The sequence below is a fragment of the Monopterus albus genome, unplaced genomic scaffold, assembly GCF_001952655.1.
Source record: "Monopterus albus unplaced genomic scaffold, M_albus_1.0 scaffold76.1, whole genome shotgun sequence".
Taxonomy (NCBI): Eukaryota; Metazoa; Chordata; class Actinopteri; order Synbranchiformes; family Synbranchidae; genus Monopterus; species Monopterus albus.
Genome location: NW_018127956.1, coordinates 135,631 through 152,515, shown reverse-complemented (window position 1 = coordinate 152,515; position 16,885 = coordinate 135,631). Strand labels below are relative to the sequence as shown.

The window sequence follows — 16,885 nt, the reverse complement described above, 5'->3', positions numbered from 1 at the left end:
TTATCAAGATGCTGATCATTGGCTGTTTCTGCCTCTTCCTTGAAAGGAGATCCTGCATGCTTACTCTCAGATCATCGTTGACCCCTTGGACTCAGGAGTGGTGAGGGTGCGACTAAGCGGGGATGCTTACAATCGCAAGACCCTCAACAGAGTCAAGAAGACCCTGCCTAAACCACAGGTGGGCACGTGTGTCAGCATTCGGTGCCTGCATTTGCATCAGCTGCATTTTGAAGAAAATGTATTAGTCATAATGTCCCTGTCAGGGAGTTCTTTTAGCGTTATATCTTCCTTTTTTTTTTTAAGTTTACTTCTCAAATATTCATACATTAACAGAACCGCCGTGGACCATCATAGGAAAGTTTTGGTCTCTCACCAGGGGGTTCTTTTTGATTTCTGGATGAGATAAACAAAGCACACAAAAATAGTACAAGCTGCTGAAAATGTTTGCACCGTGCAACAGGAGGAGCATAAAACATGAACACTGTAACCACTGCCTCAACAAATATAACTATTACTGTAAAAAGCTCAGCAGCACAGGGTGGGTGACAGTGAGAATAAACGGTTTGAGTTTCCCCTCTAACACCTGCTGCAGGTTTCTAAACTGCTCCACTTCGGCTATTTTCACAAAGAACTGTGAGGTTAATATTGGTTTTGGGTTGGAGACTCTTGTGTATTGTTGCTAGTTAAATTGGACAGTTCTTGTCTTGATTTCTTTCTTTTAGGACCTCAAACTGTCAGCCGAGTCGTATCGGCTCTACAGCCTCTACCACTCCCTCCATCACTATAAATACCACACCTTCTTACAGTGCAAGAAAGAGGTAAGCTAGTATACCCCTTGAGTCATGTTAGACATGTTGATTGATGAGATTTTGTTGATTTGGAGCTTGGTTTATCATGACAACCATGCTTGAAAATGTAATGCTTTAGCATGGAGGTACACTTTGTCAGATATCCTGTATGGTAAAGCACAGATGTCATGAAATGAACTACGCAGAGCCAGCTTGTATATGCTTTTTTTTTTTTTGCACAAGACTCTGGTTTGATTCTTAGCATCACAATTGTCTGCGTCTCCATCCCAATTTTCCAGACCAACACCATTGAGCAGGCAGCTGAGGATCCGGGCCAAGAGGAAGTGGTGCAGCAGTGCATGGCTAACCAGAGTTGGCTGGACAGCCTCTTCAGCTCCTTCATCGAGCTGCTCACGCTCAGTGCCAAAGCCTGAGTTGACGACAGAGATGGAGAGAATTAATTAAAGCAGGAGGATTTAAAACAAACAAACAAAAAAACAATGGAAAACAGAAAGAGACAGATCCTACTGTACAGCCCCTCCCTCCAACCCTCTTCAGATCTCTGAGATCTGAGGACATTTTTAAGGCCCTTGACGAACACAAGGGGGTCTGTTGTTGTGACCTCGGACAATGGCCTATGTTCTTTTTCTTGTTATTGATCAGTGACTAAAGAAATGTCTTACTTTGTGACAAGGGGACCCCGCCAGATCAGGGGTCACTTGTGAGTCAAGAGGGAAATGAGCGACGGTGAAAAGGGAGAGATGAGGTGGACGGACACGGAGGAGTCCTGATGCCAAGACAAGGGAGGAACAACTGACATTGTGTTAACCATGTGTCATAAAGACAATAGTTCAAAGAGAAACTATTACCACTTAGTTTTTACATAAATTATTTTTTTGAAAAGACTAACATCAGCTGTTGGCTTTTGAAAAGAGTGGAAGAGGGGGAGAATGCTTTTTAAACCGTGTAGAGTGTGGTGCTGTGAGCAGAGTGAACATGGACTTGTCCACAGATAGAAACATGAAATGTGTTAATGAATGCTCTCTCTCTCTCTCTCTCTCTCTCTCTCACATCCTGTGCTATGTGAAGGGCAGCACCAGTCAGCTGTGTGATAATATATAAACATTTTTATTATTTATATGAGGAGGTTTTTAACTTAAACTCTCACGAGCGCTGGGTTGCTGCCGTAACATTTGAAATACCTTTTTATTTTCCACAGGTTCAGTATACAATCGTAACCCACATATCCAAGTCATCGTCCCCTCTATACAAAAGAACAGACATTGAGACAAATATTGTATCAAATAGTGGGTGTAAAATAATTTTAAAAATGGGGGGTGGATGGGGGAAATCTATTTGAAACTTCACATTGTTGTGCTTCAGTTCAATCATCAGTCATGCAGGTGTAAAGAAAAAGAAGTAAACTATCCATTTTCCATGTGGGAAGAAGGAGTATACATAAGTAATATTTAAAGAGGAAATAGTCATTTCATTTTTATCATTTTGATGTTTGTGCATACTGACTTATTTTGAAAACAATCTAATTTTCCATTAAAAGGAGGGTGGAGGCGTGTAAATATTGTACAGTTCTTGATGAAATTCTTTGTCCTTCTGTACATTAACTCTCCTGTATTTGAGAAACAAATAAAAGCTGCAAAGAACAAATGGTGTTTGATTTCTCTACAGTTGTGATTGAACCATTTTCGTGAGGACATTTAGGCTTTTCAGGTCTTATGGGTGAACATTTTTTGACTTGTCCTTAAATATTCATAGGCTTTATACAGAGAGGAGATGGATTAAATGTTGAGTTGGTGTGGCTTTTCAGGAACAACTCACTTGTTTTCACTTTCTGTTTCTGCAGTGATACCAGAAAGCTGTTGCATCATTCATCTGCTGCTTAGGGAAAGTTTGTCTCTCCATTCTCAGTTGCACATAAAATAGAGCATAAACATCGGACAGTTTCTACAAAGGAAACGTACTTTTAGTAAACAAGAACATATATTACATCCAGCATTTAAACCTCTGACACTAAAATAGTTTGATTTACAGCTTTTGGATTTATTATGATGTGTTAGGAGTAGATAGATCAGCTTGTATATGCTGAGCTTTTTTTTGTAAAAAAAAACAAACAAAAAAACAAAAAAAAAACAAAAAACACACATTAGACAAACTTTTATTCAAAGCTGTATCATGTTTGATGTCTTAAAACTGGCTGAATGAGGGGCTGGGAGTGCAGGAGATTAGTGAGTATGCAAGAGGGGCGTGGCTTCATCCCTCTGGTGACGTCACATCTGGAAAACGAAACTGACGAGACGGAGTTTCCTTAGAAAGACTTCTGACCACAGCGCTGTCGGATTTAGTAGTATTTAAGGAAATAACAGCTGAGATTGAATGACAGTTCGTCGTAGAGCTTCAACATAACCTGCACATAGTATCCTGCATTGTTAGCATCTACTTCTAACCCTGAAAACGACTGTAGTTGAACTCAGCACTCACCTACGCCGGCTCCTCACAACAGGTAGGAGAAATGTGACCAGAGCTGCCAGTGCTGCAAGCTGTCAGACCTCTGCAGCACTGCTTTGCTGTGAAATTGTTTGTAAGCCTTTGAACAAATATGTAGCTCATATAACTGGTTTCCAGCTTTGTCATACACAGTGTCAGGGACATATCTGTGCAGATTCTTAGTCATCCAGGTCATAGTAAACCGCAACCGAAATAACCCTGGAAATCAACTGGACTTGGAATTCTAGATCGAAGACGTTTCACCTCTCATCCAAGAGGCTTCATCAGTTCTGACTGACTGGTGTTGAGCCGGAGATATTTATCCCCCTCGATGTGGTTTCAGTCCTTAGAAGGCCAACAATGTCCATTAACGACTGAGTCGTTACAGCCCAGTATCAGTATCAGTGTCAGGGACATTTCATTATAGTGTTTTAGATTTTTATTCTCACCTTATTTGTAGCCTATTTAACATCTTCTTTACATGCAACACAAAAAAACATTACATTACATTACAAAAACATTTAGGTTACTGTGAGCATTCATTAAAATAAGAACTTTTCATACTTTAACACATTTTAATGTAATTATGAATAAGTATGCAAACATCCTGAATGTTGCCTACTATATATCTTTTCATCCCATAGTATTTTAGATTGCTCGACGTCTAGTGGAAGTGGGAAACTATAAAAAGAAAAGGTTCTCATTCTAATACGTTGTATAAGCATGAGAACCTTTTAGATATCCTTTATATTTAACAATTAATTCAAAATGGTAAAGTTTAAGAAACAGTTTACTTTCTTTAGTCATTTTACTTGTACTAATACTTAAAATAATTTCAGCACGATTCGTTTTTATAAAATGACTAAATACCGCCCCCTGCAGGCAAAATGTCTATTTTAAGATGGACGTGAAAAATCCCCCAAAATAATTTGAATAATACAGAGAATACAAAAATACTAATGCATATGAATAATCACGGTGATAAAACAGTCAGCCTGGTTCACTTGTGTGTGCTATCACTACCTTTATTTCAATACAGAAAATGAATAATTCTTTCAACAACATTGCATAGTCCTTAATCTTTTCAATGATTTCTGGTTTTCACTCTTGTATTCATTACAAGATACTTTGGATAGCAGTGGTTACAAGACTAGAATATTGATTGGTATGGGCACTGAAGTTTGAAGTTTTGAGTTTGAGATTCAATGATGTTATTCAGATATTACAGAATGTATGAATACTTTTTGTTGTCAATGACTTGAGACTCATGTGATTATTAAGTGACCAAGCTCAGCCCCGAAGGGGATGACACCAAATTAGCAACAAGAAGTGATCTTGGATGTTGAACTGAGTCCTGATGACACTGTTGACACAATACTTCTTTTTGCTCCTGCAGTAATGTCTAGACCACTGCTAATCCCATGGCTGAGGGAACAGATTAACAGCGGCAGGTATCCTGGACTCCACTGGACAAACCCAGAGCAAACAGAGTTCTCTGTCCCATGGAAACATGCTTTGAGACAGGACTCCTCTGACACTGACATCCTCATATTTAAGGTAACGGTCATAAAATGAAAATAATCATGTACCTGACAGAAGGTATCCCTTGTATTAATGTTGCTCCGCAGTGACAGTAAAAATATAAAGAATCCATAATAAATCTTTGTTCACATGGTGTTTTTCCTTCTGTCTACAACCTGTTTCTTCCCTGTAGGCCTGGGCAGAGGTAAGCGGCAATGGCCGGGCTCATGGAGACCCCTCAGTCTGGAAGAGGAACTTCCGCAGCGCACTCCGAGCCAAAGGCTTTGTAACGGTCAGCGACAACAAAAACGACTCTGCTAATCCCCACAAAGTGTTTCGCTGGCCAGATAAGCCAGCATCAGGAGGTGAGGATCTACCACGGTGTCTGTAGACTATCACCATTTGGTCCTTTATTGCAGTGGAACACTTACAGTTTCCTCTGATGCACTCTGCTAAAAATGACCTAAAATATGTGTATGCTGCATGTATTCACTGGCATGGAAATAATTCAGAAAAGTTTGTTCTTCAGCACTTGCAAAATCCGAACACATATTCCACTTCTCTTGCAGTTTTATTCATGCAAAATTATTCAGCTTGTGTATCTTAATTAATCCCAGGAAGGGAGGCGGTTGTGATGCTTAATGCACCATTATATTACTGTACACTGTCTAATTAACAAGGCAACTGTTGATTCCTCATATACTGTTACTAATTGCAAATTAGATAAATACAGGTAACATAGCAAGTGCACCACAGATGCTGCTTAGTATGTCTGCTCCCATATGGGTCATGTTTGAATTTGATATGATAAAGCACTTTTTTTTTTTACCAGTGTGACCACATGCAGTGCATATCTGATACCTTCTTGTCTAATGGTCAGGCTTCTATCTATCTTAATATGCAAATGAACCACATGCACATCTATAACACTTGTAAAGGAGATTATAAGGTTAAAGAGATGGAGCATAAATTATGAAAAGATAGTAAGTAGAGCTCTTTGTTTTGTTTTTTCAAAGCTAACTCTTCTGCTGGACCCAAGGAAAAAGATGACCCTGATTTTTTTGAGGATCTGGGTCTTCCTATACAAGATGTAAGCAGCTATGTTTATGCAGTTGACTTGTAGGGACACAGGAAGTAAAATGTAAATGCCATGGAAGTTCTGTGTCATTATGTAACTGCGTATGATCTCATTTAGATGTGTGTCTGTGCTATCTTAGAACCAGGATATCCCAGATTTTGAAGACTGTCTCTACCTTCCAGATGAAATTATATTTTTAGGTATTTTGCTTACTCTTTACTTTCTTCTGGCTCCTCCTGTTTATATTATAAGGGAAATTTACAGTACTTTAATGTATTATAAATGGTCATAAATCTCATAGTAATGTGCAATCGCTGTCTGAATATTTCTGAATCAATTAATGTTTTCAGCCGAACCCACTCTCGACCACGATATTCTCCAGGACTGTCTAAGGGGATTGAACATTGGCCCTGGAACAGGTAGACAATCCGGCTCTGCTCATCATTTCCTCTTCACTGCAGCAGTATGAGCAAAAAACGGAGTGTTCAGTGTACTTTTCCAGAAAGAGTTTTTCAGTTTCTCCAAATTTTCCACAGAGGACACCGCAGGCTTTGAGCCTCCTCCTGAGCAACAGCAGCTCCAGCACCAGGTTGTGATTGGTGAACACCCGTTGCCTGGGCAACAGCAGCATCCAGTAACATTTGAGGGTGCAGACGGTGAAGCTGGGTTGCCTGAGCAACCGGCACATCCAACGGAGGGAGCAGTGGGAGGGGTCTGTGATGGGCAGTTTGTGGAGCAGTTCCTACATACCATGAACAAGACCAGAGATGGAGCTAATTTCAGTAAGTCAATGGATGAATTGGGGACTTTACACACATACTGAAAATATCCCTCTAAAACATTCAAAGTGAGTGTCTTTTTCAGTGCCATTTAGATATGGTTTGGTAATATGACTGATATTTATGGTTTACAATTTGAGTTACTTTTTTAAAATACAGGAATACAATTAAAAGATCATCTGTTATTCACATTTTCTCATACAATTCTCATTTTTCTGAATCCGTAGAGACTCAGTTCAGGATATCAGTATACTACAGAGGGGTGAAGGTGTCTGAGAAACTGGTTGAGAATGAAGCTGGTGTCCGCTTTGTGTACAGGTAACATCAAAATAAATAAAAAATGTTTAGTATCCCCCAGTTTAGGTACAGATTGACTGTAAGATTTAAAGGAATATTTAGATCTTTTGGATAATATGTTATTCACGTTCTTCCTGAGAATGCAGGATGGAAGATTGATACCACTCTCATGTCTGTATGGTAAACATGTGGCTAGTTAAAGCCAGTAGCCAATTGGCTAAGCTTAGGATAAAGACTGGAAACAGCCAAAGGTAAACTAAATCTGCCTCCCAGCACCTCTAAGGCATCATAATCAACACATTTGTTTAACTTGTACAAACAAACATGTAAAAAAAAAAAAGACCAGGATATTTCTTTACACATTTTCAGTCCCCATACAGATATGAACATTGCATTGATCTTCTTGTCTAACACATGGTAATAAAACAAAGGATTACATTGTTCGAAATGCGAAACTATTCCTTTAATGTTCTCAGGACCCTGCCAGTTTGCTATTTGACTAATAATCTGATGAATAAATGTTGTCTTCACATCAGGCCTGACCTAGCTGAGACAGTTGTGGATCCCAACTCAGGCCTGTCCTTGTTCTCTCTGCCAAGTCCTGGAGGCATGCTGGATCAAACCCAAGCCAATCTCACCCAACGCATCCTGGACATGCTGGGCAGTGGCTTGGAAGTGGGGGTGTCAGGCCAAGTAGTCTACGGCCATCGACAGGGTGAAACTAAAGCATTTTGGAGCTTCTCCAAGTTTGACCAAAGCAGACAGCCCAAAGAGATTCCTAAAGTGGAACCTAAACCTCTTTACATGTTCAAGGACTTTGTGCAAGGTGGGCAAAAGGAATAATTATGTAGCCTTCTCTTATTGCACCCGTGAATACATGTGCAGTGATGGATTGTTTTGTCCCTGTAGGAATAAAGAACTTCACTGCTGGGGGCGACAGCCCTCCCCACTCCCTGTTCTTCTGCATCGGGGAGAAATGGCCTGACCCAGACAACAGATCCTGGGATAGGAAACTCATCACAGTGGAAGTGAGAGAACCTTTAAATTACAGGTCTTAAAGCAGTATTTCATTTCACAAGTGGTCAAATCCCAGAGTTGTTCATTCAGGGGAGCTATGGTCAGCAGCACTTCTCAGTGGGAAAATTAGTCTTGGTGATTAATAGCATGGGGAGAACAAAGCCTGAATATTGGTGGTGACAATTGATCCCTCTAGTGTAAAAGGTTTTTCAGCCCCTAAGCCTCTACAGAGGAATGCATCCTGAGAAATGAATAGCTTTGGACAAAAAGTTGCTTTTTAAAGAAGCCAGCTGGACATATCTCATTGTTCAAGCTTGCTCGACCTTTATGGCTCATGTCAAGCTCAAATTTTCCTTCTCGCTTTTGTCAGTGCATCTGATTTCTGCTCCCTGTTTTCTCTGGCTCAGGTTGTTCTGACTTCACTGGAGATACTGAAAAATATGGCTGTTGAAGGCGGTGCCTCCTCCCTTCAGTCTGTAGAGCTGCAGATTTCTCTCGACGAGATGATGGAGATGTAATGACACACTTTGCTGTGCCTGAAGAAAGTCACTATTTATTTTTTTGTAATCAAACAGAAATAATCATACTGAACATTTTAATCCAAATAAAATCAATCAGGTAGTAATAATGGTACTAATAGTTGCACTGGTGCTGCGCTTGCTGATACTACGCTATGTACAAAACAGATTAAGGTACAAATTGTACCATATTTTAAATGGCTGTACACCTTGATGTTGGTACATTAAATAAGAAGAATATGATCAGAGATAATTTGATAGGATTGTTGATGGTGCTGAATATCCAAATTTCCAAGATTCTCTTTCACGACACTGAGCTAAAACAAAAAGCTCTGTCACTCAGCCCAAGACTTTTTTCACTCATTATACATTCTGCTTATGCAAATGATGTTTGTGCTGAAATAAGAGCACTCCTCCTGTTTCTTTCTATAAAAAAGAAGAAAAGAAAACATCAGACTTCCCTTTAAACTGAATTGATGGTCTGAAATGTGAAATGCCATTCAAGGGATGTCAGTCATCCTGATGACCTCATTTCTTCATTTGTTTACAGTAATCATGCTAATGTAACAGTATAAAAGTGGGACTGAATTCCATCAATTTCCACATCTAGTAACTCAGTTTTATAAAGATCCATCCTGCAGAACTGAAGTACTATGTGTATTATGTGTGTAAAACGAACTGTAGCAATACCAGAACCATAAACACAGGGCAGTCACACTGGAGGATGAAGTTCACGTTGATTCAGCAACACATGTGGCCAGAACATCTGGAATCAATCTAAATGTTTTTGATCCTCTATCACATGAGACAGTTTCAGTAGAGTAGCACATACACCTGAGCACAATTTGAAACAGTTACATCCTGCAACACAGCAGAGGCTATACAGAAAACAGTGAATATACTGTGCAGATGTTTATTTAATCTTTTTTATTTAAGGGTCACAGCTAACTTTTGATTGTGTCTATTAGCTGTTTGGAATGTCTATAAGCAATGCTATAGAGAAGGCTAAATGAAAATATACAGGACATTGAAATACAGAACATCAGTACAAAGAATACTACCACAAGACTTCATTACTGTAGTTTCCTTCAGAATTTCATGCTCAACTCAAACCAGTGTGGCCTTATTGGTGCTCTATATTATTATGAATCCAACAGAAAAATAAAGTTTTTTGAGAACTACATAATTTAGTTTTACTGTTGTCCATACATTTACATCAAATATTTATGCACTGTCAAACATCAAAAATCTATAGAACTGAATGAACCAATTTCAGTTTTCCCCTGCGTCGTTGTCACTCTCTGACTCAGACTTCCCCTCCTCAGTCAGAGAATTTCCTCTCAGTCCCAACACTGGGACCAGCTTCCCTTCCGAATCCACTCCCACTGGCTGGATAATGTTATCTCTGCCAAACACATGAGGTGCAAAAGACGGATGATTTGTTAACCAGCATTAACATTATTCTTATTGAGCTTATTTAATCTTGGTCTGCTTTCAGCCTGTACCAGGCACTTAGAAGGAGTTTTATTCTCAAATCACTTCAAAATGTTACAAATGTGGGGATTTGAACAAATGAACTTGATCTCAGTGATTTCTGGAAGCATTTTTTATATTTTCTGATGGTGTCACCTCTATCGAGCTTCCTCTCTGTAAATGTTAAGTGGATATACATCAAAAGAGCATAATGTATGATATGGAGAAATATCAGGCTGAGTCACAGAATGTATTTATTAAGATCAACTGAGCCAGATTTGACACACAGACCAGTCAGAGGTTTAAGACACCTCTTCCTTTAATACCATTACCAATACAAGAGTTTTCATACAGTATATCTATGAGTACTTGTGTCACTGACCTGGACAGCTTATTGAAGAGCATGATCAGTCTCCTCGCCTCCTCCTCCTTCTCCTCCTCTGTCATACCCTCCATGGGGTTTGGCTGCTCTGCCTCCACCCGTCCCGTCACCGGGTTGATGCGATCTCTGACCTGCCGGTACTCTTCAGTGTCTGAGTCTGAGTCGCTGGAGTACCAGGGGCCAGAGCTGGAGGTCCTGGGCCCCTGGCCACCCAGCAGTCCCTTGGTGGCCAGCAGGCCTGCTGCATTACCATAGCCTGTGTACTTGACAAAACGCCTCACTGGAAGAAGAAGTGGGGGTGACAGGATATGACTGATGGAGACAAAAAGGTATTTATCTGTTGGAGTGATTTTCGTTAAGGTATGTGAGCTCCAGTATATACAGGAAATAAGAGACTGATTATAGCGTAATTACAAAACATCATCAACACCACATTGACATAACAGGGTATCAGTGATTACAGATACTTGATGTACAGACAATCATTGCTCAGTCTATCCCCATTAATCCAAAGAAACGAATCATCTTTGGTTTTACCGTTTTCCTTGCAAAGGACAAAGATGAGGTCAGCGGCACAGTGTTTGAGGTCTGTATCCAGATGAGTCATGAGACGAATCAGACGATTCTTCACTGTGTTGCCTTCTTCGGGCCTTTGTGATACATCTCTCAGAGGAGGCAGGATCTAATGAAGTAGATAAGTTACTGCTAATGCAGGTGTTTGTATGTGAACAAAATGGTAGCTGCAAACATCAATCAAAATATTATGAGATCCAACAATGCAATAAGAGCTTTGGAAAAAATTGTGTTTTACATGTTTCCTGATGTAGTGGCGTGTTTCTCTGTGAGCCCTGCAGCTCTCTGTCAGTAGATTAAGGACTGGTGTCAGCTTCTCTTTGACCTTATCACCCTGAAAAGCAAACAAGAAACACCTCCTAGTTTTTCTTTGAAACTAAAACAGACCAAACCCTAAATGATAGCCTGGACACTAAGCATTCAATCCCCTTCTGTCGCTATTATTTTCTCCCTCACAGACTCAAGTCGTCTCTCCATGAACATCAGCAGGGTTTTGACACAGTCCATGTTAACCCCTTGGCACTGCTCTGAACTGGGTTCCAGAGGCACTGTCAGCAGCACGTCAAGACACTGGAGAGGCAGCGCTGACAACAGGTTGACTGTGTGACTGTGGGATTGAGAAAATATTATATTATTATATAAAGCAGCAAAAGTGTAACAGCAGCATCTATCGTTGTTATTAATGACGACTGTCACTGCAGTTTCCTTTCTATCCTTCTATCCAACCACGCTCACCCCTGCAGTTCATCAGTGTCATCCAACAACACGCACTTCCTCATCAGGCAGAGACGCAGGGTGGCCACCAGATGTCGGTAAATAGCTGCATCATCCTGATGCAGGAGAAACATTAAGGACAGTGTCGTTGTTTTCTGTTAATCTGGGCTGGTAGTGTACGGGATACCATTTAGAGACAACAGAGGTCAAGACAGGGAATATATCTGTCCTTTAGTGCATTTTAATTTTGTGTTTTTCTTCAAAGAGAGACAGAGGTTATGATAATTATAGCTGTGACAAATATCAGTGCAATCTTATTGTTTCAGCCACACAGTTTAGGAATACTGAGTAGCTGTAGAAAATAGACTTGTTTAAAAAATGTGAGATGTTCCTACTGTATATGGACACTTTCCTCTAGCTTTTTCTATCACACCTGAAGGCTGACAGGTTTATCACACGCATCATATTAGCTTACGTCACTTGGCTCCTGCCTGTGGGTGCTGTAGGTGATGCTGAAGAGTATTTTGAGGATCTCAATGATACGCTGAGAGGCATCCAAAGAGATGGGTGGTGCTGCTGGGTCCAGAACATACTCATTATGGTCCTTCCATTGAACCTCCAGGCAGTTCTCCAAAGCTGCTGTGAGCAGGGACACCCCTCCCTCCTGCAAGATAAAAATGTGGAGTGTGAAGCCAGTACAGAAATCTTCATCTGTTCATATCAGTATTACAATAACTGAATGTGGCATGTTACATAAATGGAGGTATATCTCAGGGAATGGCTGCATCAGAATGATCCACTATATACTGTTACTACTATAATTTAAGCAATGCTACATATTTAATACAGCACATTTTTAGTAAGTGTGGTTATATCACCCGTTGAAGCTGATTGCTGAGCTCTGGCCGTAGTGCCGTAATGAGGAACATGAGGCGTAGTTCATAGAACTGAACACTGGAGGAAGATGAGCACCTGACGCTGGAGGATAGACGCTCTATGAGACCACACATGAGCCTGATGGAGAAAATTTCAAGTTATCTCTCTGAAAATATGTTGATCTATTGTACAAAAGCTCAACGAATGTTAAGACCAATGAGAAGAATGCTATCACTGAGAGTAGCCATTCACAGCTTTGTTGCAATCTGCCTTGTCAGTTTCAATCTCACTTTGGGATGTGACCTTCAGGAACCCTCAGAAAACAGGCAGGAACTTGTTGCTTTCAATCAAAGGTGTGTGCATGTTTTCCCTGTCAATATTAAAAGCTGGTGCAAGAGAGTGAGTGTAGTGTTTACAAAGCTCGATGTTTACCATGGATGAATCATGAGGCTTGATTTACATGATTTTATTCTAGCTGTATGAAACTTAAGACTGTCTGCAACAATAAGAAACTAACAGTAAAATAAGCCCAGAAATGCAAAATGCATTTAACACTATTTTGGACTGGATCATGTTTCATCTGCGTCCTGTGAAGAAGCCCACCTGAGAGCACTGAACCTTTCCTGGGCCCAGGTGCTGTTATACACCACATTACATAACACCTTCATGGCCTCTTTTCTCTGTGCCTCTTCTCCTGACTCCCCCTCTTCTTCCTCCTCCTCCCCTTCCTCCATCTTGCTCTGTCTGCGGTCCCTCCTCCCTGGCTCCAGCACTTTATGATGGATGCTGCCTCTGTGTATTTCGTTGATGCTGGTTCTGTGTCTCCTGAGACAGCTGAAGCTGTCCAGATCTCCGCTTATGTCACTCTTGGCATCCTCATCAACGGCAGTGCACTCTTCATATTGGTCACTGGCTTCCTCATCAGCGGGACACTGCAACACTTTAGCCTCAGTAAGAGAAGCAATGATGTTGTCGTAGAAATCAGAGTCAGGGTCGCTGGCTTCATCACTAGCATCCCCTGTTGTCAGCCCAGCTAGTTTGGCCAGAGTCAGCAGAGCCTGGTCAGTCACCAAGGGGCCCAGGATCTTTTTGTCTCTGGACAGGATCCTCAGGGTGTGGAGAGATACTCGCAACAGACGACATTTAACTCCTGTTCTTATGAACCTCATGAGCACAATAGCTAAATTCTGAGGACAGGAAAAGAAAAATAGACAGTTAAACAGAATTCTTCAGAGAGACAACAAATAACAAAGACAATAACTCTGGTCAAGCAGAAGGTGATGGTTACTTGTCTGAGGATCAGGCCTCGATCCTCTTGGTGGTACTCGTCGTAGTCTGAGTCAGAGTCAGTGTGCTCCCTCACTTTATTCTTCCTGAACTGGAACAGCAGGACAAAGAATTATGTTTCATTCTTTATTAGTTTATCAATAAGTTTAGGGCACTCTGGTGTGCAACCAAAATCAGTATTTGAACATTAGTGCTAAACTGTGGCAGCATCATACCTCTTCTAGTTTCCTTTGCTTTAGGAGGTGGACAGTCCAGTTTCAGTGCACAACACAGTAAAGGAGAGAGAAAATAATAGCAGAATGTTTTTAAGGCAGAGATAAACAAATAAAAAATGTAATCAAATTAAGTTAAATTGAATGAATATTGATGGATACTGTGTAGAAAATGTAAAGAGGAGATACTTTTAGCCTTAAGATGTAAATATATGTGCTGTTCAGTGGTTACAAATAGCGGAACTGAAAATACCGAGCAGATTAACATGCAGTAGATTATTCACTCGCTCTGTCTGGGCTCAGTCTGTATAAGCGAGGAGACAGGATCAGGGACACAACTGACACAGCAGAATTACTAATCACTGACAGACTGTGGAGGGATAAAGCAGCGGGCTGGGAGGGGTGAGAAAAGACGAGGTTTAAGGAGGACATGTGGGACAGTAAAGTTAGTCAGTTAACAGGTGCGGTAATGTAAAGCAACTTACTTTCTTTCGGTCTCTCTCCTCTGCATCAAAAAAGAAGCAATGGGCAAACTGCAGGGAGAGAAATGATGACCACAATGCTCAGCAAATGTAATAAGCAATCATTCAGACTTCAGTTTTGTGTTACCTGTCTGTTGAACACTTGCAATTGTATCTCAACACCATGCTCATCCCCCTGCTTGATGCACTGGATAATCCTCTCTATGTCCATGTCCATGGTTCCTGCTCATACAAACACATACACACACATGCAGGGAGAGAAATAATCCCTCAGGCCATAATAAAATTAAAGTTACACAACAGTCATGATGAGGATGGTGGTGACAGTGCATATGCATTAAGAGCTATGTAGTGAGAAAAACCCGTCATTTACAGTATGCGTTATCTGTAATTCACTCAGAAGCCGGACACAAGTAAATGTGAAATTCAAAAGCAGAAATGACATATGCTCAGTAAAATTTGCATCATAATACCACATCAGGGTATCACCAACAAATGCTTCCTGGCTAATGAAAGCTGAATCTTTGACATTACAATTATGCATAGTGGTATAGATTTTATATGTGTCTAAATTTACCTTGGGCAAGTCACTTCATCTGTCAGGTGATAATCTGTAAGTGTCCCAAAATCTTCTTAAATGTGCCAATCCAAGGTGCTGTGGTCGCTCCAACTTCACTTCAGTTTGTTTCCCAGTGTTTCTCAGTCCATGTATGTGTTGGCTGCTGTGTTCTGCCTTTGAATTTGTTCAGTTCACTTGCTTCCCTGTCCCCTTCATGCAGCCTAGGCAAATGTTTCTCTCTCTCTTTAATCCAAGACATGCAGGAGCCATGGAGTTGTTATGGTTAAAATCCACTAATGGACTCTAAGCTTATATCTCTCAGTGTTGACCCTCTTAACATATTACAGGTTTTCCAGACCTGTGCTGCACAGCTCTCTGTCTCTCTTAGTCCAGTTTTACTCAAATCTGATAATAGCTCAGGATACACTGTGATAACCACAGAATTCTGTTTCTAAATTCTATTCTTTTCTAAATGAGAGCTTAATTACGTGGATTACGTTTTGTATCCACATTAATGTTGTTTGTGTCTACTCTCACAAAATGGACCTACTATTATGATTGAGGCAACTCACTCAGAAGACGTTATTTATCCCTTGCACAATACAGTATATGTATAACTGTGCATTATAAACTGATTCTATTGGAAAGAAATGTAACATTGTACTGTAGCCATTAACTACATTTACACCAGAGCAGCTGCAACGAAGGTCAATCTGCACTAAGGAATGACATCAAACAAACTGTTGTTGTTTTCAGTTTAGCAAACATACTTTCAACTGTCAGCGCACTGGGAAGTCGAAAAAGAAGTGTACACACTGAAAGACTAAATCTGTGAGAAGCTGATATGAGAGCGAAAGCCGGGCTTTCCTGGCAGGATGCTCACTCTTGTGCCTCAGTCGATAGAGGAAACAGGCTGGGGAGGCCGAAGTGGCCGGCTGGTAACGGCAGACTTACAACAACAGGATGCACACTATGTCATCTGTGGCAGAAGAAAAGTCAGAGGAGTCCTGACTAAGTGCTCTCCTGGATGTAAACGTATATTCCTTCAAGATGAATTAGAGGCTTCAGATGTAGGATATCAACAAGTCAGAGCTACAAGGGGCTGGTGACTCACAGTGACGTTTCTAACGAGCACAAAAAAAACCAAAAACAATTATTATGCACCAAAAACTATCCCACCTTATTCATCCTGACACAGACTAACGTCATGACTGTGTCACAACACCTGTGGGACACAATTTTTTTTGGGTCCTCTGAATAATACAGGTCTTTGATATTATGGTAAACATCTGTAATGTAAGTAGACAGTTAAATGTATCACTGACGTATATAATAACATATTTTACATTTTCTTTTGAATAGTGAAAGGGTCTCTGTGGCACTGTAAATCTGAGTCTAAGTCCATATTTGTTCATTTTGTGCCAACAGAACTCTGTTGGACTCCAAGCATGGGCCACATGGACATTTGAACCCTCACATACAGTGAGAGTAGATTTTTTTCAGTGTGTACATATGGAGCCATCTTGTGTCCAGTAGTTTAACCTCTGTTTCAATTTAGCATTTATAGGCACTATATAAGCCTTTAATAAATAGTTTACACACAATAACATTTTGTTTATTAATGTACACTATAACTTCTCCAATGAAGACATATTTTATAATATTACTACTGTTTAAAATTCCCTGCTCATATTTTTGTCAAAAAAATGATCACTTTGCTCAAAGCCCGACAGCAACAGGTGTAAAGGAACTGCTTAGCCATGAGACCGTGTTTTCTTTTAGCACATAAGCCCTGCTGTCAAATCAAATCAAATCAAATCAAATTTG

The 16,885-nt window shown here is 40.4% G+C and overlaps 3 protein-coding genes across 6 annotated transcripts in view; 2 read left to right on the top strand and 1 right to left on the bottom strand.

The window, feature by feature from the left end:
• The window catches only part of prr12a (proline rich 12a), a 17,943-nt gene extending 15,471 nt beyond the window's left edge, over positions 1 to 2,472 (top strand). The window contains exons 14-16 of the mRNA XM_020606148.1: positions 47 to 178; positions 723 to 818; positions 1,088 to 2,472. Of these exons, the coding sequence (XP_020461804.1) occupies positions 47 to 178; positions 723 to 818; positions 1,088 to 1,222 (363 nt within the window). The 3' untranslated portion in view covers positions 1,223 to 2,472. The remainder of the gene's footprint in view (positions 1 to 46; positions 179 to 722; positions 819 to 1,087) is intronic.
• Positions 2,473 to 3,007: 535 nt separating this feature from the next.
• On the top strand, positions 3,008 to 9,677 carry irf3 (interferon regulatory factor 3). 2 transcript variants are annotated; one of them, XM_020606308.1, is made up of 11 exons: positions 3,009 to 3,306; positions 4,687 to 4,847; positions 5,005 to 5,176; positions 5,828 to 5,901; positions 6,029 to 6,089; positions 6,240 to 6,308; positions 6,426 to 6,671; positions 6,896 to 6,986; positions 7,502 to 7,791; positions 7,875 to 7,993; positions 8,390 to 9,676. In XM_020606308.1, exons 2-11 carry the CDS (start codon positions 4,689 to 4,691, stop codon positions 8,498 to 8,500), a joined length of 1,392 nt encoding a protein of 463 aa, XP_020461964.1. In that variant the 5' UTR covers positions 3,009 to 3,306; positions 4,687 to 4,688; the 3' UTR covers positions 8,501 to 9,676. The 2 variants fall into 2 exon arrangements, with proteins under 2 accessions (XP_020461965.1, XP_020461964.1); XM_020606309.1 differs by lacking the exons at positions 5,828 to 5,901; positions 6,029 to 6,089 and having other exon boundaries at positions 3,008 to 3,306; positions 8,390 to 9,677.
• A 79-nt stretch (positions 9,678 to 9,756) lies between these two features.
• LOC109963624 (synembryn-A-like) overlaps positions 9,757 to 16,885 on the bottom strand; it is a 13,419-nt gene continuing 6,290 nt past the window's right edge. Inside the window, exons 1-14 of one of the 3 annotated variants that reach the window (XM_020606305.1) lie at positions 15,077 to 15,237; positions 14,627 to 14,721; positions 14,503 to 14,550; positions 14,021 to 14,038; positions 13,807 to 13,896; positions 13,122 to 13,705; positions 12,521 to 12,656; positions 12,118 to 12,306; positions 11,664 to 11,758; positions 11,385 to 11,535; positions 11,167 to 11,262; positions 10,893 to 11,037; positions 10,356 to 10,635; positions 9,757 to 9,905 (exon numbers count right to left, since the gene is read on the bottom strand). In XM_020606305.1, the coding sequence (XP_020461961.1) occupies positions 9,773 to 9,905; positions 10,356 to 10,635; positions 10,893 to 11,037; positions 11,167 to 11,262; positions 11,385 to 11,535; positions 11,664 to 11,758; positions 12,118 to 12,306; positions 12,521 to 12,656; positions 13,122 to 13,705; positions 13,807 to 13,896; positions 14,021 to 14,038; positions 14,503 to 14,550; positions 14,627 to 14,716 (2,055 nt within the window). In that variant the 5' untranslated portion in view covers positions 14,717 to 14,721; positions 15,077 to 15,237 and the 3' untranslated portion in view covers positions 9,757 to 9,772. Of the gene's footprint in view, positions 9,906 to 10,355; positions 10,636 to 10,892; positions 11,038 to 11,166; positions 11,263 to 11,384; positions 11,536 to 11,663; positions 11,759 to 12,117; positions 12,307 to 12,520; positions 12,657 to 13,121; positions 13,706 to 13,806; positions 13,897 to 14,020; positions 14,039 to 14,270; positions 14,322 to 14,502; positions 14,551 to 14,626; positions 14,722 to 15,076; positions 15,238 to 16,885 lie in introns of those variants that run through there. The other 2 variants (XM_020606307.1, XM_020606306.1) reach the window with 2 other exon arrangements.